We start from the raw sequence: 21,736 nt of genomic DNA on the forward strand, positions 1-21,736 counted from the left end.
GAAACATAACTCATTACAGAGGAGCTCACAATCTACTTAATATGCATATCATAAAAAAGCCCAGTTCTACAAATGAAACAAAAACACTGTGTTTAACTGCAGCTCTGCCTCGCCAAGGTTAATCAGCTGTATGCATTTCACACCCTGTAATGCAGACAAGGGGATAATGCTGGGTGTTAGTGTGAACAATATCTTAGTCTACAAAAGTAATAGTGAACAGAGAGATAGGTTTGCTGGCCAACAAGAGAAGGGAAACATAAAGAAAGACACACAGACAAACTAATGACATATTTACCCCCTAACACTGGACCCCATGCAGAATTTGCCCATGGGTGAACAGACAGCTGCACCCCAAAACACAGAACTAGGCAAGGTGACCTTGATGTCTCACTAGGTGACCAAACAGACAGGGCTAATCCCAGGTCAGGTGAACAGTTCCTGCATCTAGGAAAGCTAGAGACAGACTGACACCCAAACCTACAGCTCACAGGATCATATAGCAGGGTAACGAGGTCATCTGACCACCTAGCAGACACACCCAGAAACAACAGGGAAAGGTAACCCCAAACAAACCAGACACTAACAAGTAAAAGAGTATCCACATACACAGGCCAACGTTCAGACACGAAAGGCTGCAGCCGATACACAAGAGAACCTACAGCCTGCCTGCACGGAAACAGCGTTAAGGCCTCTTTCACACAGGCGTCTTATTTTTGGCCCGGATAAGAGGCGGGTGCGTTGCGGGAACACGCGCGATTTTTCCGTGCGAGTGCAAAACATTGTAATGCGTTTTGCACTCGCGTGAGAAAAATCGCGCATGTTTGGCACCCAAACTTCTTCACAGAAGTTCGGGCTTGGGATTGGTGTTCTGAAGATTGTATTATTTTCCCTTATAACATGGTTATAAGGGAAAATAATAGCATTCTGAATACAGAATGCTTAGTATAATAGTACTGGAGGGGTTAAAAAAAAATAAAAAAGTTAACTCACCTTCTCCTCTTGATCGCGTAGTTCCCGGTCTCTTCTTTACTTCTTTAATGATAAGCTGTGGGCTGAATGACCTGTGGTGACATCAGATCACATGCTCCAATCACATGGTCCATCATCGTGGTGATGGAGCATGTGATCTGACGTCACCACAGGTCCTTTAGCCCACAGCTCATCATTCAAGAAGTAAAGAGACCGGGAACTACGCGATCAAGAGGAGAAGGTTAGTTAACTTTTTTATTTTTTTAACCCCTCCAGCACTATTTTACTATGCATTCTGTATTCAGAATGCTATTATTTTCCCTTATAATCATGTTATAAGGGAAAATAATACAGTGAATAGACTGTCACCTAGAACCCATGCGTGAAAAACTTGCTTGCGATTTTCACGCAACCCCATTCATTTCTATGGGGCCTGCATTACGTGAAAAACGCAGAATATAGAACATGCTGCAGTTTTCACGCAACGCATAAGTGATGCGTGAAAATCACCGCTCATGTGAACAGCCCAATAGAATTGAATGGGTCCAGATTCAGTGCGGGTGCAATGCGTTCAACTCACACATCGCACCCGCGCGGAATACTCGCCCGTGTGAAAGGGGCCTAAGAACTGCACTGTGATGCAGACATGGGGACTACACACATACACAGGCCACAGTTAACACACTAGAAGGCTGCAGCAAGCCCCCGAGTGACACAGTGAACTGCACTGTGACAAATGCCCGGTAAAAGTATTGGGGCTAATGTTTGATGTGTGATTTAAAGCAGTACTCTCTGGACTGTAAAACAGGCATTGCACACTTGTATTGTGGAGGTTGATCCCCCTCCCCACACACACCAACACTAGCATGGATAGATATGATGCACTGAAAAAAATGTACACTAATTGCTCAGCAGCATACAGCTGTCTTTCTGTTCAAATTACAGTAACTGCAGCTAGAAAGCACTGTCTGTGCTAGCCAGACCCAGCTTCAGCTCCTTACTCACTGAAAGGTTTACCTGCCCTCCCTATTCTATACAGTTATTATTTTTACTAGTATTTTCCTACACTGTCCCTGACACTGGAGTAGAAGTTTCATTTTGACTGTAAACTGTAAAGATCGTTTTCTGCCAGAGACCACTACATCCTGCTACATCCATCCTCATCAGCAGCTGAACACAGAATGATGTTCTAGTCATTCTGCTAGGGCAGTGGGCACCTCCCTGCCTGCTGCCCCACTGATTAGGTCATCCAGGCTGAATGTAAGAAAGTGAGCCAATTAGAGCAAGCCCTTCCACTCCCACCTCCTCTCGGGGTCCTGTGAGTGTCCTTCTTCTTCCTCCCTCATGGTTTTTCCCTCTGACATTTACCATGTGCAATAAAATGGCGTTGTTCAGCATTTTACTGAATTCATCTGAAGTAAACCTGAAAAGCTTTGGGTGTTGCCTCGCAGACAAATTTTTGGAAAGTTCATAATGAAACCAATTTGTTACAAACTGGTTTGCTCATCTCTAATGCCTTGTCTATAACACACTGTCCACATTTCTTGGTTTGTTTATAGTGGATGCTTTTAAGTATTTTGTACAGCTTTGTAATTAATAAAGGTTATAGATGTTTTGATAATTTTGATATCCTTTGTGATAAGTATATACAGGGCTTTTTTTTCTGGCGGAACGCCCCGGAACAGTGTTCCACCACGTATTTTCTGCTGGGTCGCGGCGATCAGGGCAGTCTTTAACGCTGTACTAATTAAGCGCTTCCATTACGGAAGCGCTTCATTAGTACAGGAGGACCAGGAAGCGGTGAAGGATCTGTACTCACCACTTCCTGGTCCACGGCTCGGCTATCAGCTGTGCATGGCTGCGCACAGCGTGAGGTCGCTCTGTGACCTAACACTGTGCGCTGCTATACACAGCCAACCCACAGCAAAATGAAGAGGATCGCGATGGTGACCAGGAGCAGGAGAGGTAAGTGTTTTTTTTATTTTATTTTATTTGCACTGGGGGCTGATGGCTGATCTGGGGGACATTGGGCAGACATGAGGGGCTTATGGCTGACATGAGGGGGTAATGGGGGCTTATGGCTGACATGAGGGGGCTAATGGGGGGCTTATGGCTGACATGAGGGGCTAATGGGGGGCTTATGGCTGACATGAGGGGCTAATGGGGGTTTATGGCTGACACGAGGGGCTAATGGGGGCTTATGGCTGACATGAGGGGCTAATGGGGGGCTTATGGCTGACATGAGGGGCTAATGGGGGCTTATGGCTGACATTGGGGGGTTTATGGCTGACATTGGGGGGGTTTATGGCTGACATTGGGGGGTTTATGACTGACATTGGGGGCTGATAGATGGCTAAAGGTTTGGGGGTTTATCTAAGCCATTGGTGGTCTGATCTGAGGTCTGATTAACATTGGGGGTCTGATTGCTGGTCTGACCTTAGGTGTAATGAAAAATATTTTTTCTTTTTGTTCTCCTCTAAAACTAGGTGCATCTTATAGGGAAAAAAGTATGGTACAGTGCAGCAGAGACCATAGTCAGTTTATATAGTTGTTATATAGTGTTATATATTTTAATATGCACCTTGTGCTTTGTTATGCGCGTGAATCAGTCAGCCCCTGATCTCTAAAGGGGCGGTTCTAGGGGGTGGTCCTAGGGGTGGATAGGGGCGTGGCCAGGGGAGGGGGGTGAGTTCCACCACCTTTTCTCTGAGAAAAAAAGCCCTGAGTATATACACAATTATAAAATAAATATGCCTAATATGAAATAAACCTATCTCTTGTATATATAAAAACTAGCTGAAGGACCTGGCTTTGCTTGGGTATGTTTCATCTATTTAATTAAATGTTTGTGTGTGTCGATAAAAGATATCAACAGTATCCCCCCATAACAGTGACATCTACAGTACCCCGCCACGTTAACAGTGACCTCCACAGACCCCCACCCCTTAACACTGACCCGCCCCCCCACAGTACCCAGTCTCCTTAAAATGGGCAGCCCACCCCCTTCACTTTGACCTTCATAGCAGCCTGCCCCTTAAACAGTGAGTTTCACAGCACACCACCCCCTTGACCATGACCTCCACAGCGGCCCACCCCCTTAACATTGGCCTTTACAGCAATCTGCCCCTCAACACTGACCTCCATAGCGGACCATCCCCTTAACTGTGACCTCTACAGCAGCCTGCCCCTAGGGTGGCCAGAGGTCCAGTTTTAGGCCGGACACTCCAGCTTTCAGACTCCATGTCCTCTGTCTGGCGCACTGGAGCACTGTGCTGTCTGAGTGTGAGCTGCAGGGAGAAAGTCACCGTCCCTCCCACCTTTGCAGCTGATAGAAGTTGATTTTTAACTTCATTTTTTTTATCCCTGTCGGCTAAGTAGTGGGAGGGGGCATGGCCTAACCCTGATAGGGGGCATGTCCTTTTGAACAGCTCACTCTAAGACAGCAGCACTGTCCTCTCTGAGTGTGAGCTGCAGGGAGAAATTCACTTTCTCTCCCACCTCTGCAGCTGACAGAAGTTGATTTTTAACTTCATTTTTTCAATCCCTGTTGGCTGAGGAGTGGAGGGGGGCGTGGTCTAACTGGATCAGATAGTGACTTAGCAGGACCTAAAAGTAGATTTTTAACTTAATTTTTTCAATCCCTGCCGGCTGAGGAGTGGGATGGGGTGTGGCCTAACCGGATTGGGACCGTGTCCTTTTGAACAGCTCAATCTAAGACAGCAGCACTATGCTGTCTGAGTGTGAGGTGCAGGGAGAAAGTCACCATCCCTCCCACCTCTGCAGCTGACAGAAGTTGATTTTTAACTTCATTTTTTCAATCCCTGTCAGCTGAGGAATGGAAGGGAGCGTGGCCTAACTGGATGAGGGGCATGTCCTTTTGAACAGCTCACTTAAAGACAGCAGCATTGTGCTGTCTGAGTGTGAGCTGCTGGGCGAAAGTCACAGTTTCTTCCACATCTGCAGCTGACAGAAGTATATTTTTTACTTAATTTTTTCAATCCCTGTCGGCTGAGGAGTTGGAGGGGCGTAGCCTTAACGGGTCAGAGGCATGGCTTAGAGGAACACGGGGGCGGGTTTTAAGTCAGTTTTTTCAGGGTGGCCTGAATGGCCACCTTACCTGCCCCTGAATTGTGACCTCCACAGCTCCCTTAACAGTGTCATCCACAGCTATTAAGCCATGGCTTTACTTCAGTAGCGATTATCCTGATGACAGATTTTTTTTTATTTTTTTTCTACAGCAGTAAAGAAAAATGGCTGGGTTGTTATGGAAACCTGGAATAAAACTGTGTATGTGGAGGCTAGCTTCCTGTGAGAGTCTATTGGCTGATAAGGGTCATGTAACCAAGCTTCTATTGGCTAATACAATTTTTGGGAATATCTCAGGAACAGTACGGCTCTAGAGAGCTGAGATCTGGTCTAAAACCTTCCCTGACACCTAATGTACCTGTGTGTCAAATTTCGTGATTGTAAATGCGACAGCACGGATTCCTTTACCGTACATACATATGTACACACACACACACACATACACTCAGCTTTATGTATTAGATGAGTTTCTGTCTGGAAGTCTGTCTGTCTGTTCTTTATGCACGACTAAACGACTGGAGCAATCTTCACCAAATTTGGCACACAGGTACATCAGGTGTCCAGGAAGGTTTTAGACAATGTCTCAGCTCTCTAGGACATACAGTTCCTGAGATATTCCCAAAAATGACCTGCATTAGTCAATACAAGCCTGCAAGTCTTTCTGTAATGCAAGGCACCAACAAACAGACCAGTGATGAAAGCAAAAAGGTGTTCATTCACCAGAAACATAAACGTCCAGGACACTTGCTGGTAACAAGGAATAATAACAAAAAAACAGGCAAGGAGATTCCAGGAATAGTCCCAACCAGTGCTGAATGATGCTGTGCACTTGGCAGTCGAGTCACTCCAGATCTTGGGTCTGCTGTAAGGACAAAGTTCCTGGCAGTCTTCAGTTGTGACCTATATATACCTGGTTGAGGGAAAATAACAGTGGGCACTGATCACCCTGAGAGACCTCCTTTTAAATGCCTGCTGACCAATCCCAGGGTGCCAAGTGTCCACTACCATAGGTGAACAAATTGCCCTGCACCTGAGTACAAGGCCTAAGGCAATCACAAGTTGATTAACCCATGGCTGGCTCCCTAATCCACTTTGCTCTTGTGAGTCAGTATAATATGCGCCACTGGTCGACGAAGTGCATAAGAAGCGCGTACTCGCGACCGTGTATCCCTTTGCGAACCTGCCCTCGTGCGTACGCACGGACGCATGATTGACTCAGCGCGAGTATGCAAGCGCGTGGACCCAGATGCGGAAACGGAAGTCGCAGGAGACACCAGAGACAACCCTGGCCGTAGCGTCTTGTCACTCGCCTGGCCACTCTGTCCCCGGGACTCCGACGGTCCTCCCATCCGATGTCCACGCGAACGCATCTCCGCACTGGCTCGCAAAGGGGTCAGCGCTGGTGCATCAGAGACACGCATAACCTGTCCCGCAACTCCACGAGGACCCCTCTTGGCTCCCCTGGAGTGCAAAGCAGGTGAGGATCTAACATTACCCCCCCCTCGAGGAGGCGGCTCTGAAGACTCCAAGCAAGCTTCCCCGGATTATCCCGGTGAAAGGCTGCCACCAACTCATCCGCATGCACCTGGCGGGCAGGTATCCAACATCTCTCCTCTGGACCAAAACCCTTCCAGTCCACCAAGTATTGAAGAGACCTTTGGACAAAACGAGAGTCCAAAATTCTGTTTACTTCGAACTCCGATACCCCTTGGACCTCCAGCGGGGATGGGGTCTGAATGAAGGGAGCGGAGTCGGCTGCCGATTTGAGAAGTGAAACATGAAAGGTGTTCACTCCTCGGATCGACGGTGGAAGAGCAACCTTGTACGTAACTCGGTTGATCTTTTGTGTCACTGGGTATGGGCCAATGAATCGAGGACCCAACTTGGAAGATGGCTGACGCAGCGGAATGTTCCGGGTGGAGACCCACACCTGATCTCCCACCTTAAACTTTTGCTCTACGGTGCGATGACGATCAGCAAATTTCTTCTGTTGCGCCACCGCACTGCGGAGATTCCGCTGGGCCGACGACCAAATGGGACGCCTATCCTTGAACCACTGATCCACCACCGGTGAGTCAGTGGAGGGTCCGGCCAAAGAAGAGAGTCTTGGATCCCTGCCCCCCACGCACCTGAACGGAGACATCTTAGTGGAAGCATGCTCAGAGTTATTATAAGCCACCTCCGCAAAGGGTAGATACGCTGCCCATTCCTCCTGGCAGTCTGACACGAAGCACCGGAGATATTGCTCCAGGGTCTGGTTAGTCCTTTCCGTCTGACCGTTGGTCTCTGGGTGAAAACCAGAAGAAAAAGACAAATTAATACCCAATCGGGACCAGAAAGAACGCCAGAAGCGGGAGATGAATTGCACTCCTCTGTCTGAAACAATGTCATCCGGCGCTCCGTGTAATCGAAAGACATGATTCAAGAACAGATCTGCCAATTCTCTGGCCGAGGGCAATCCAGGGAGTGGGATAAAATGGGCCATTTTACTAAAACGGTCCACCACTACCCAGATTACCGTACTTCCAGAGGACCTTGGCAAATCTGTGATGAAATCCATGGAAATGTGAGTCCATGGAGCCTGGGGAATAGGCAGTGGGAGTAAAGTCCCAGAAGGGGCAGACCGAGACGGTTTACATCTGTCGCAAACAGTACATGCCTGGATATAGGCCTTAACATCCACGGACATGTTGGGCCACCACACGTGACGTTTAACAAGGGCAAGTGTTTTTTTAACACCCAAATGCCCGGCAGACTTTGAGTCATGAAGCTGTCGGATGACCTCCAATCGAAGGTTAATGGGTACGAACCATCGACCCTCGGGTTTGTCAGGTGGACTCTCTGCCTGTGAGGGCTCAAGAAGAGAGGACAAGTCCTCCATTACTTCTGTGGCCCCCAGGGCAGCAAGAAAACATTTAGTTGGGAGAATGGTTTCTGGCTCAGAGTCCAGGACGAAAGCAGCCTCAGGGAAGCAGCGGGACAGGGCATCTGCCTTCACGTTTTTGGAACCTGGTTTATAAGTGAGGCGGAAATTGAAGCGGGTGAAAAACAATGCCCACCTGGCTCGTCGGGAGTTGAGTCTTTTGGCACTCTCTAGATACTCCAAATTTTTGTGGTCAGTGTAAACCGTGATGGGATGTTCTGCACCCTCTAGCCAATGTCTCTACTCTTGAAAAGCCAATCTTACTCCCAGAAGCTCTCTATTGCCGATATCATAATTACACTCGGCTGGAGAGAGCTTCCGAGAGAAGAAGGCACAGGGATGTAACCTCTCGGGGTCCCCAGAATACTGTGAGAGAACTGCCCCTACACCGACCTCTGAGGCATCGACCTTGAGAACAAAAGGTCTGGAGGTGTCTGGATGAGTAAGAATTGGTGCCGTGCAAAAGGCCTGTTTCAGCGTCTCAAAGGCTCTGACTGCCTCTCTCGTCCACTTAGAAGGATTAGCTCCCTTCTTAGTGAGGTTGGTGAGAGGTACTACTATCGCAGAAAAATTCTTAATAAACTTGCGGTAGAAGTTGGCAAAGCCTAAGAAACGCTGCAACCCCTTAAGATCCTTAGGTTGAGGCCAATCCAAGACAGCAGAAAGTTTGGATGGGTCCATAGCCAATCCCTTTTCTGAGATAATGTACCCCAGGAAAGGCAACTCCTTCACCTCAAACAGACACTTCTCAAGTTTGGCATAGAGGCGGTTCTCCCTCAGCTTCTGGAAAACCTGGCACACGTGTCTCCGATGAGAGACCAGATCCGAGGAGTAGATTAGTATGTCATCTAGATAGACAACAACACATCTATCCAAGAAATCTCTGAGAACATCGTTGATGAACTCCTGGAAGACCGTGGGAGCATTACAGAGACCGAAAGGCATCACGAGATACTCGTAATGCCCGTCTCTGGTATTAAATGCGGTCTTCCATTCGTCACCCTCTCTAATGCGAACTAAATTATAAGCACCCCTTAAATCGAGTTTGGTGAAGACTCGGGCCCCTGCCACCTGAGAAAACAGATCATCAATCAGAGGCAGTGGATACCGATTCTTCACCGTAATCCAATTAAGGGCACGATAATCGATGCAAGGTCTCAAGCCTCCATCCTTCTTCTCCACAAAGAAGAATCCAGCTCCAGCAGGGGAAGTGGATGGACGAATGAAATTCTTCTCAAGGTTCTCTTTAATATACTCCCGCTGAGCCTGAACCTCAGGCCCAGTGAGATTATAAAGATGCCCTCGTGGTGGCATGGTGCCTGGCAACAGGTCTATAGGACAATCATATGACCTGTGGGGAGGTAATACATCAGCCCCCTGAGGACTGAACACATCTCGGAAATTATGATACTGCTGTGGTAAAGTACTTAATACTTCCATGGAGGCTAGTGACAGGTCGGGACGAATGCACTTAGTAAGGCATTCCGTACTCCACTGACAGATAAGACCCGAGCGCCAGTCCACTACTGGATTATGGAGCCTTAACCAAGGGAGACCCAAAATCACGGGAGTGGATGGCATGTCAAGGACAAAAAGGCTTAAGGTCTCCCGATGATCAGCCCCCACCGTTACCTGTATTCCCGGAGTCATCCACACTGCACGACCATCTTGAAGAGGGGAACCATCAATCGCGGTCACTGACATGGTGGTTTTCGGCTGGATCAACGGGATGCCAAGTCGATGAACCAAGGTTGAGTCCACAAAATTCCCAGCGGCCCCAGAATCGATTAGTGCTGACAACTTATGGACCTTGTCTTGCCACCATAAGGATATGGATACCATCACCCGGCTTGGAGGAGGGATAATAGCACCTAGGGGGTTCTCCTCTATGCCCCCTAGGTTCATTCGTTTCCCGCCGGCAGGAGGGGACAGGTTTTAACGAGGTGTCCAGACTTCCCGCAAAATAGGCACAGGCCTTTCTGTTGGCGACGAGCTGGTTCTGCCTGTGTGAGATGGGAGGATCCAACCTCCATTGGCTCTTCGGCCGATTTTAGAGGCTCTGGATGTGGTCGAGAGGATGAAAACCGAGACGACCGTTCCACTCGCCTCTCACGGATTCGCCTGTCGGCATCGATTGCCTGAGAGATAGCCATTTCCAACGAGAAGGGGGTAGGCAAGGCCAAAAGAAGATCCCGGACCGCATCCGAAAGTCCCAAACGGAAGCGATGGCGTAGGGCTGCGTCGCCCCAGGTGGTGAAAGCTGCCCATCGCCTGAATTCTGCAGCGTATTCTTCAGCTGGGCGGCGGCCTTGTTAAATATGCTCAAGATTGGTCTCTGCGGTGCGAGTACGATCCGGGTCATCGTAAATCACAGCCATAGCCTCGAAGAAGGCATCCACTGACGAAAAAGCTGTATGGTCTTGAGGCAAGTTAAATGCCCAACGTTGGGGGTCTCCACATAGCAGTGACATTACAATCCCAATTCTCTGCCTGAGAGTGCCAGAAGCCATCGGTCGTAACTGGAAATAAAGGAGACAGGAGTCCCTGAAGTTTAAGAACTCCTGTTGCTCTCCTGTGAAGGGGTCAGGCAGAGGGATCTTAGGTTCTGTTTGATGCCTTGCGATAGTGACGGGTAGTGCTGAGGCTCCCTGGATAAGCTGCTGAACCTCCTCCATCACAGTTGTCAGTTGCTCTTGGATTTGCGCTGCAGCGGCTGCTGGTATATTTGGGCGTCGTTGGAACAGCAGGTTAACGGCTCCCGTTAATTCATTCAGCTGCTGCTGGATCTTGTCCATGGCAACTGTTAGTTGGGCCCACTGTTCTGTAATGCAAGGCACCAACAAACAGACCAGTGATGAAAGCAAGAAGGTGTTTATTCACCAGAAACATAAACGTCCAGGACACTTGCTGGTAACAAGGAATAATAACAAAAAACCAGGCAAGGAGATTCCAGGAATAGTCCCAACCAGTGCTGAATGATGCTGTGCACTTGGCAGTCGAGTCACTCCAGATCTTGGGTCCGCTGTAAGGACAAAGTTCCTGGCAGTCTTCAGTCACTAGGAGTTGTGACCTATACCTGGTTGAGGGAAAATAACAGTGGGCACTGATCACCCTGAGAGACCTCCTTTTAAATGCCTGCTGACCAATCCCAGGGTGCCAAGTGTCCACTACCATAGGTGAACAAATTGCCCTGCACCTGAGTACAAGGCCTAAGGCAATCACAAGTTGATTAACCCATGGCTGGCTCCCTAATCCACTTTGCTCTTGTGAGTCAGTATAATATGCGCCACTGGTCGACGAAGTGCATAAGAAGCGCGTACTCGCGACCGTGTATCCCTTTGCGAACCTGCCCTCGTGCGTACGCACGGACACATGATTGACTCAGCGCGAGTATGCGAGCGCGTGGTCCCAGATGCGGAAACGGAAGTCGCAGGAGACACCGGAGACAACCCTGGCCGCGGCGTCTTGTCACTCGCCTGGCCACTCTGTCCCCGGGACTCCGACGGTCCTCCCCTCCGATGTCCACGCGAACGCATCTCCGCACTGGCTCGCAAAGGGGCCAGCGCTGGTGCATCAGAGACACGCATAACCTGTCCCGCAACTCCACGAGGACCCCTCTTGGCTCCCCTGGAGTGCAAAGCAGGTGAGGATCTTACACTTTCTCTTCCCAACTGCCATACATACGGTCACATGTCCCTTATCAGCCAATAGAAGCTCGCAGGTCCTACTGGTTTCTATAACAACTGATCACAGGTTTTAGCAGTTCGCATGTCCTTAAATATTCAGTAATATGACGTGTCAGATTAGATACACAGCTCAGCAGGCAGTATCACTTAGGATAGGATATTAGATACACAGCTCAGCAGACAATATAACACAGGATAGGATTAGATACACAGCTCATCACAGTCTGCTTAAACTAATAACACACAAAGAATCAAATGTTACCATGTTTTTATTGAACACACCATGTAAACATTCACAGTGTAGGTGGAAAAAGTATGTGAACGCCTAGACTAATGACATCTCCAAGAGCTAACTGGAGTGAGGTGTCAGCCAACTGGAGTCCAATCAATGAGATGAGATTGGAGGTGTTGGTTACAGCTGCCCTGCACTATAAAAAACACACACCAGTTCTGGGTTTGCTTTTCACAAGAAGCATTGCCTGCTATGAATGATGCTTCGCACAAAAGAGCTCTCAGAAGACCTACGATTAAGAATTGTTGATTTGCATAAAGCTGGAAAGGGTTATAAAAGTATCTCCAAAAGCCTTGCTGTTCATCAGTCCATGGTAAGACAAATGTATATAAATGGAGAAAGTTCAGCACTGCTGCTACTCTCTCTAGGAGTGGCCGTCCTGTAAAGATAGTATACAAGATAGCGGCTCACCTATGAACCACCTATGGATACGGTGCATTCCTCTAGGATCACCCAAATACAAGAAGTAATAGAAGAAAAAAAGTAGTGGTGGAGGGGCACTCAGATATCAGGGAGCCCTGGACAGCGGATTGGTGTAAAATTCAACATTTAATATACATCAATAAAATGTATAGTGCAGGTGAAACTTGAAAAATTTGAATATTGTGCAAAAGTCCATTTATTTCAGTAATGCAAATTACAAGGAATTGCATTAATGCAGCTTAAAATTTGAATTGTGTGAAAAGGTTCAATATTCTAGGCTCAAAGTGTCACACTCTAGTCCACCAATTAATCCAAACCCCCTAAGCTTACAAAGAAAAAAGAAAAATAAAGAATTTATAAAAAAAAAATTGTGACTTTGATGTTTCATAAGCTGTAAGCCATAATCATCCAAATTATAACAAATAAAGGCTTGAAATATCTTGCTTTGTATGTAATGAGTCTATCTCATATATTAGTTTCACCTTTTAAAGGGATTCTGTCACCTCCCCTAAGCCAAAAAACGATTTTAAAGCAGCCATGAAGCACAGCTTACCTGGATTAGGCTGTGCTCTTTTATCTTGTAATCCGTCCAGCAGTTACTGCAAAAAACGACTTTGATTGATATGTAAATGTGTCCTGAAGGTGCCCAGAGGGGCGTTTTTTTCTTCTTAGAGAGCCCAGTACCGCCCCTCTTTCAGTGCCCAGCCCGCCTTCCTTGTACTGTCTAACCGCCGCCCCCAGCCTGCCACAGCCTCTCCTCCCTCTCCTCCCCCTCCCTCACGCCGAACGAACTTTCGCACAGGCGCAGTACCCACTGAGGGCTGCGCCTGTGCGATCAGCAGGAGACTGAGGGCAGGAGCTTCATCCTCGTCACTGGGTATGCGCCGAGCCCAGTGACGTCCGATGCTCGCTCTTCCCTGCTGACTGAGGGAAGAGCGAGCATCGGACGTCACTGGGCTCGGCGCATGCCCAGTGACGAGGATGAAGCTCCTGCCCTCAGTCTCCTGCTGATCGCACAGGCGCAGCCCTCAGTGGGTACTGCGCCTGTGCGAAAGTTCGTTCGGCGTGAGGGAGGGGGAGGAGAGGGAGGAGAGGGAGGAGAGGCTGTGGCAGGCTGGGGGCGGCGGTTAGACAGTACAAGGAGGGCGGGCTGGGCACTGAAAGAGGGGCGGTACTGGGCTCTCTAAGGGGAACAAAACGCCCCTCTGGGCACCTTCAGGACACATTTACATATCAATCAAAGTCGTTTTTTGCAGTAACTGCTGGACGGATTTCAAGATAAAAGAGCACAGCCTAATCCAGGTAAGCTGTGCTTCATGGCTGCTTTAAAATCGTTTTTTGGCTTAGGGGAGGTGACAGAATCCCTTTAAGTTGTATTACTGAAATAAATGAACATTGCACAATATTCTAATTTTTCGACATAAGCAAAAACAAACATAAAATGGATGTACCTATATAGCCATTATTGCGCAATGGTGCTCCAATATTAAAACTCCATTAAACAGCCATTTGAGAGCGCTCTTGTTGAAATGAATTTATGATTATCTCAATGGAGCGAATTATAAAACATACCACCTGGTCAGGGGATGCTGAAAACTATTTTCCCATATAGAAATGGATCAGTGGTAAATAATAGGATGATGTCCACTAAATAGTAGGAGCGTACCACTTGTCACCTGTTGTAACAGATATGTCCGTATCTTGAGTGTCTCAACCATATAAAATCACCAGACAATGATAGTGTGATGAGCGTTATACATTACCACCGGATGCCGGGTGCCTTCTCTCCCCACCGCCTTGACTCACTACGGCGTCCCGTGTGGTCTCGCGCTCTTTGCGTGGCGTCCAACGTGACCTGGTGGTGACTCGCGTGATGTGAATATGTCCACGTGATCGGCGGATCATACGCTGGGAGGGATCAGATGTTATATTCCACGTCTCCAGGTGTAATCTGTGTACAGCAGAAAAGCCTTTGGTCCTGGTGCCGCTGGAGGTGAAGATTCAGAGGTGTACGCTATATGGATATGTGCAACAGCACTGTAGGGGATGCATCACATGAGTCACCGCCAGGTCACGTGGGACGCTGCGCTAAGACTGCGAGACCACACGGGACGCCGTAGTGAGTCAAGGCGGTTGGGAAAGAAGGTACCAGGCATCCGGCGGTAATGTATAACGCTCATCACACTATCATTGCCTGGTAATTTTATATGGTTGAGACACTCAAGATACAGACATATCTGTTAGAACAGGTGACAAGTGGTGCGCTCCTACTATTTAGTGGACTTCATCCTATTATTCACCACTGATCCATTCGTATATGGGACACTAGTTTTCAGCATCCCCTGACCAGGTGGTACGTTTCATAATCCGCTCCATTGAGATAATCAGCCATTCATTTCAAACGGCTGTATCATGGAGTTTTAATATTGGTGCACCATTGCACAATAATGGCTATATAGCTACATCCATTTTATGTTTATGTTTTTGTTTATGCACTATTCATTTTCTTGATGTATATTAAATGTTGAATTTTACACCAATCCACTGTCCAGGGCTCCCTGATATCTGAGTGCCCCTCCACTACTACTTTTTTCTTCTATTACGTCCTGTAAAGATGACTGCAAGAGCACAGAGCAGACTGCACAATGAGGCGAAGAAGAATCCTAGAGTGTCAGCTAAAGACTTACAAAAGTCTTTGGCATATGCTAACATCCCTGTTAGCGAATCTACGATACGTAAAACACTAAATAAGAATGGATTTCATGGGAGGATATCACAGAGGAAGCCACTGCTGTCCAAAAAAAAACATTGCTGCTCATTTACAGTTTGCACAAGAGCACCTGGATGTTCCCCAGCAGTACTGGCAAAATATTCTGTGGACAGATGAAACCAAGGTTGAGTTGTTTGGAAGAAACACATAACACTATGTGTGAAGTATGGTGGTGGGGGCATATCACACATAGTGTTGAGATGCTTCACACATAGTGTTGAGATGCTGTGGCATGACCTCAAGAAAGTGATTTACACCAGACATCCCAAGAATATTGCTGAACCGAAACAGTTCTGTAAAGAGGAATGGTCAAGAATTACTCCTGACCGTTGTGCACGTCTGATCTGCAACTACAGGAAACGTTTGGTTAAAGTTATTGCTGCCAAAAGAGGTTCAACCAGTTATTAAGCCCTTAAGGACTCAGCCCTATTTCACCTTAAGGACTTGGCCATTTTTTGCAAATCTGACCAGTGTCACTTTAAGTGCTGATAACTTTAAAACGCTTTTACTTACCCAGCCGTTCTGAGATCACATCACATATTGTACTTCATGACACTGCTAAAATTGGGTCAAAAAAGTTAATTTTTTTGCATAAAAAATACCAAATTTACCCCAATTTTTTAAAAATGAGCAAATTTCAAGCTTTCAGTTTCTCTACTTCTGTAATACATAGTAATACCCCCCAAAATTGTGATAACTTTACATTCCCCATATGTCTACTTCATGTTTGTATCATTTTGGGAATGATATTTTATTTTTTGGGGATGTTACATAGCTTAGAAGTTTAGAAGCAAATTTCAAAATATTTCAGAAATTTTCCAAATCCCACTTTTTATGGACCAGTTCAGGTCTGAAGTCACTTTTTGAGGCTTATGTAATAGAAACCATAAAAAAATGACCCCATTTTAGAAACTACACCCCTCAAGGTATTCAAAACTGATTTTACAAACTTTGTTAACCCTTTAGGTGTTCCACAAGACTTCATGGCAAATGGACATAAAATTTAAGAATTTCGATTTTTTTGAAAATTTTCCAATATAAACCATTTTTTCCAGGAACAAAGCATGGGTTAACTGCCAAACAAAACTCAATATGGGTTGCCCTGATTCTGTAGTTTGCAGAAACACCCCATATGTGGTCGTAAACTACTGTTTGGTCAAACGAGAGGACATAGAAGGAGGGGAACGCCATATGGTTTTTCCAAGGCAGATTTTGCAGGACTGGTTTTGTTTATACCATGTCCCATTTCAAGCCTCCCGCTGCACCGCTAGAATAGAAATTCCAAAAAAGTGACTCCATCTAAGAAAGTACACCCCTCAAGGTATTCAAAACTGGGTTTACAAACTTTGTTAACCCTTTAGGTTTTCCACAAGAGTTAATGGCAGATGGAGAAACAATTTAGGAATTTAAATTTTTTGGAAAATTTTTCCATTTTAACCCTTACTTTATTACTGGAAAAAATAGGTTAACAGCCAAACAAAACTCAATATGGGTTGCCCTGATTCTGTAGTTTGCAGAAACACCCCATATGTGGTCGTAAACGACTATTTGGCTAAACGACAGGGCATAGAAGAAGGGGAACGCAATATGGTTTTTGGAAGGCAGATTTTGCTGGACTGGTTTATTTACACCATGTACCATTTCAAGCCCCCTGATGCACCCCTAGAGTAGAAAAGTCCATAAAAGTGACCCCATCTAGAAAACTACGGGATAAGGAGGTTGTTGTTTTGGGACTATTTTAAGGTAAATATGATTTTTGGTTGCTCTATATTACACTTTTTTGAGGCAAGGTAACAAAAAATGTAAATTCTAAAATTGTTTCTACATTCGCTATTTAGTTTTGTGGAACACCTAAAGGCTTAACAAAGTTTATAAAGTAACTTTTGAATACCTTGAGGGGTGTAGTTTCTTAGATGGGGTCACTTTTTTGGAGTTTCTAGTCTAGGCTACATCAGGGGAGGCTTCTAATGGGACATGGTGTAAATAAACCAGTCCATCAAGATCTGCCGTTAAGAAACCATATGGAGTTCCCTTCGTTCTATGCCCTGCTGTGTGGCTATATAGCCTTTTACGACCACATATGGGGTGTTTCTGCAAACGACAGAATCAGGGCAATAAATATTTAGTTTTGTTTGGGTGTTAACCCTTGCTTTATCACTGGAAAAAAAGGATTTAAATGGAAATTTTGCCCAAAAATTTGTGTTTTGGCACCGTTTTTATTTTATATTTTTAATGCTGTTCATCCAAGGGGTTTGGTCAAATGTTATTTTTATAGGGCAGATTCTGATGGACGCGGCGATACCTAATATGTCTACATTTTAAAATGTATGTAGACTTTGCACTATATTATCCTTTTAGGAACCCCCAAAAATTATTTTAGTATCTCCATAGCCTGGGAGCTACAGTTATTTTTTTTTTGTTGGGCGACTATCTAATGTAGGGGCTCATTTTTTGTGGGATGAGATGGCGGTTTTATTGGCACTAATTGGGGGTGCATATGACATTTTGATCACTCGCTATTACACTTTTTGTGATGTTAATTGACATAAAATTGCTTTTTTTAAACTTTTTTTTTAACGCTGTTCATTCGGGGGCGAGGGGGGGTGTTACATGTTATTTTTATAGAGAAGATTTTTACAGTCGCGGCGATGCCCAATATTTATGACTCTCAGACTTTGGAGACACTAAGCAGGCATCCTCAAACTGCGGCCCTCCAGATGTTGTAAAACTGCAATTCCCACCATGCCCTGCTGATGGCTGTAGGTTGTCTGGGCATGCTGGGAGTTATAGTTTTACAACATCTGGAGGGCTGCAGTTTGAGGATGCCTGCACTAAAACTAATATTTTTTTGGGGGGAAAAATGGTTCCGTGTCTCCAAAGTCTGAGAGCCATAGTTTTTTATGTTCTCTAGGGGACTGTTGTGGATTATAAAAATGTAGTACTCCATGGAAGTGTAATACTCCCTGAAGCAATCGATAACGCAGAGGCCCGGATGATCGGGGCAAGTGTCACATTGAGTGGTGGTGTCCTTCCGTATCCCCCTCTTGTGACACACTCTGCATCTTTTTTGGGTTTGTCCCTTCTTTCCAGTATGGGGGCCACACCTGGAAAATGTTGGCCAGGGACGATCCGGGAGCCTCCAATTCCCGAGGTACTCCGGCCTGCTCTTTCCCGGTCTGAAAAAATCAGGTCCTTGAGGACTGCCTCATAGAATTGGAGGAATGTCCCTGTGCTGCCAGCGCTTCGGGATAGTACAAAAGAGTTTTACAAGGCAAACTATACGAAGTAGACTGCAACTTTTTTGTACCATGCCCGGGTTTTGCGCATGGCATTATATGGCTTGAGGACTTAATCAGAGAGATCAACTCCTCCCATATACCGATTGTAGTCGACAATACAATTGGGCTTGAGGACCGTTGCCGCGGTACCTCGCACAGAGGCGGGGGTGGTGCTGTTACCGTGGATTGTGGACAGTACAAGGACATCCCTCTTGTCCTTATACCTGACCAGCAACAGGTTTCCACTGGTAAGGGCATGGGTCTCACCCCTGGGCATAGGTACCTGGAGGGGGTGGGAAGGGAGGCCGCGCTGATTTTTCCGCACGGTCCCACAAGCGAACGTGGATTTGGTGGCAAGGGACCTGAACAAGGGAATGCTAGTATAAAAGTTATCCTAGGGGGGAGGGGGGGGACGACATGCTGCATTATCTGAATAATGCAGACATTTCCCGATGGCCTCAAACCGGGGACGTGTCATAACCATATTGTAGAGTGGGGTCTGGTAGAGGACGTCACCACTCCAGTATTGCCTGACACTGGGTTTTTCCACTAGAGCCATGTGCAGCACGAGGCCCCAAAATGTCCTCATCTCGGCTGCGCTGACCGGCGTCCAGCCACCGGGTCTAGCCAAAAACGAGCCCGGGTGTTGAGCGACGAACTGTTGGGCGTACAGGTTCGTCTGCTCCACCATCAGATTCACAAATGGGTCACTGAAAATAAAAACTAAAAAAGGAAATTTCAGTAAACCCCACTGTGGGAATCTGGATTCATGGATTGCCAACAAAATCCGGAATCTCGGGCTCAAAATCCACTGGGGGACACCAGCTAAGTTCACCGGCAGCAGGCTCCGGTGGGCTTATTTGTTGGGCCGGGAAAACAGTATGAGCCTCGTACTAGGGTGGGCCACAGAGTCCCTAGCATGTGGGGCCCCTGGCTCCACCTAGCGGCGTCTCCTCCGCCTTAGGGGCTTATCATCATCAAATGATGATGAGGAGGATGCGGATGACAAGACGAACGTGGGGTCATCCTCATCCTCACTGGGGTTCTCAGAGTCGGAGGCAATCTGGGCGTATGTCTCCTCCACCGAGAACATCCGGCGGGCCATGGGTATGTGTGTGTGTGTATGTGCATGCGTGTAAACCTTTATTGTATGTGCGTGTGTGTGGGGGCACGGGTGTTCTCGTACTAAAAAGTAAAAAAAACAAGAAATGGACAAGTGTTAAAAAAAAAAGTTCAAATTTGCTGATCAGCGGTACAACGCTGATCAGCGGAGGGGCGGGTGATGCGCTAACAGTGGCCGGACGCTAAGAGTGCCGGCCAGTCAGCGCATGTAGAAAGAAAAAAAAAAGTGTGGGGGGGGGGGGCTTGGGCAAGTGGCAGGGGGAATCTAGGGTCTAAAAGCTAGAAAATAATAAGTTTAGATAAAGTTTTTTTTTTTTTTTCCTAACTAACTTTTCCCTTCTATCCCTGCCTAACGGTGCCTCTCCCTCACTGACCCTAACCTACCTGGAGGGTGATGGGTGCAGGAGGGTGATGGGTGCCGATGGGGGGATTGCAGGAGCCTGGTGAGGACGGTGCTGCATGGTACAGGTGCTGAACAGGAAGAGGAGAGAGAAGCGCTGGAAGATTGAATCTCGCTCCTCTCTCCCTGCACCAATCAGCACCCTGGACAGCGGCATTCAGCACCACGGCCAGCACCACCTCTCCCAAATGCACGGACTGTGATTGGTGGTATGTAACCACACCACCGATCACAGTCTTTTTCCGGTTCATCGGGTCTGAATTGACCTGCGGTTTTCTGCGATCGCTGATACGGGGGGGGGGGGGGTCACATGACCCCCCCGGCGTTGTGACAAGATGCCCGCTGAAATCCGAGTAACCCCCGCTGTACCGCAATCACATTTTAAACCCATGACGTACTTCACCATTTTCTAGAGAATTACGATACTGAAGAGTCTGAACAGACTGAAAAACCAAGGTTTGAATTTACAAGACAAAATAAAGGAACAAGATTTTCATCACAAACTGGATTCAACAGCAGAGGTACTTTGATACTAGTATTTTCTTGGCACTAGAGTTGAGCGGACAAATAGATGTTCGGGTTCGGCCGGAGGAGCCTGGTGAGGACGGTGCTGCACAGTGCAGGTGCTGAACAGGAAGAGGAGGGGAGCGCTGGTTTGAATCTCGCACCTCTCTTCCTGCACCAATCAGCACCCTGGACAGCGGCATTCAGCACCACGGCCAGCACCGCCTCTCCCAAATGCACGGACTGTGATTGGTGGTGTGTAATTACACCACCGATCACAGTCTTTTTCCGGTTCATCAGTTCACCAGAGACCCGAATGGACCGGAAACGCAGCAAACCGCAGGTCTGAATTGACCTGCGTTTTTCTGCGATCGCCAATACGGGGGGTCACATGACCCTCCCGGCGTTGTGACAGGATGCCCTCTGAATGATTTTAGCGGGCATCCTGTTCCGATTAAGCCCCGCTGTGCCGCAATCGCATTTTAAACCCATGACGTACCGGTACATCATGGGTCCTTAAGAACTCGGGAAACATGCCGTATCGGTACGTCATGCGTCCCTAAGGGGTTAAATCCAAGGGTTCACATACTTTTTCCACACACACTGTGAATGTTTACATAGTGTGTTCAATAAAAACATGGTAACATTTAATTATTTGCGTGTTATTAGTTTAAGCAGACTGTGATTGTCTATTGTTGTGACTTAGATGAAGATCAGATCACATTTTATAACCAATTTGTGCAGAAATCCATATCATTCCAAACAGTTCACATACTTTTCCTTGCAACTGTATATTGCTAGTAGAATTCATGCACTAAAGGAGGTTAAAATCTGTATACACTAACCTTTTGTTTAGAATGTATTTGGAACATTTGTGGACTTTTCATCTCAATCCCTTGAAGAAACTGGAACAGCAATACTGGTTGGGAGAGATGATGAACTTGTTTTAAAACTTTTATTGTTTATTACTTGATTACATTGTCAGGTTCAGAGGTCTGTTAAGTATATGTAGGACCATTTAAGCATCTTTTCAAATTGTGCTGTGCATAGTGTTGTCTTTCTTTCTCCTAGATACAGGCCCAGATAGGACCTGTATTTAGAGCTTGGTTGAACCCAGGGGAAGTTTGGTGATAGACTTCAACATCATTGTTCAGCTGGAGAAAGCACAACAGTGACCAGTCTGGCAGCAAGCGCAGTTGACTGTAAAATCATGTATGAACTTCTTTACCTATAGATGATTTTCCAGAAAATAATGAGAGACTAAATAACAAATTGGGGCAAAT

At 46.7% G+C, this 21,736-nt stretch overlaps 1 protein-coding gene across 1 annotated transcript in view; it reads left to right on the forward strand.

Annotated features, from left to right (window-relative positions):
* Positions 1-21,736, forward strand: part of LOC122938038 (NFX1-type zinc finger-containing protein 1-like) — a 231,841-nt gene that overhangs the window by 70,473 nt on the left and 139,632 nt on the right. Inside the window, 1 exon segment of the mRNA XM_044293307.1 lies at positions 20,363-20,470. Coding sequence (XP_044149242.1) covers positions 20,363-20,470 — 108 coding nt within the window.

The sequence above is a fragment of the Bufo gargarizans genome, chromosome 5 (genome assembly GCF_014858855.1).
Source record: "Bufo gargarizans isolate SCDJY-AF-19 chromosome 5, ASM1485885v1, whole genome shotgun sequence".
NCBI lineage: Eukaryota > Metazoa > Chordata > Amphibia > Anura > Bufonidae > Bufo > Bufo gargarizans.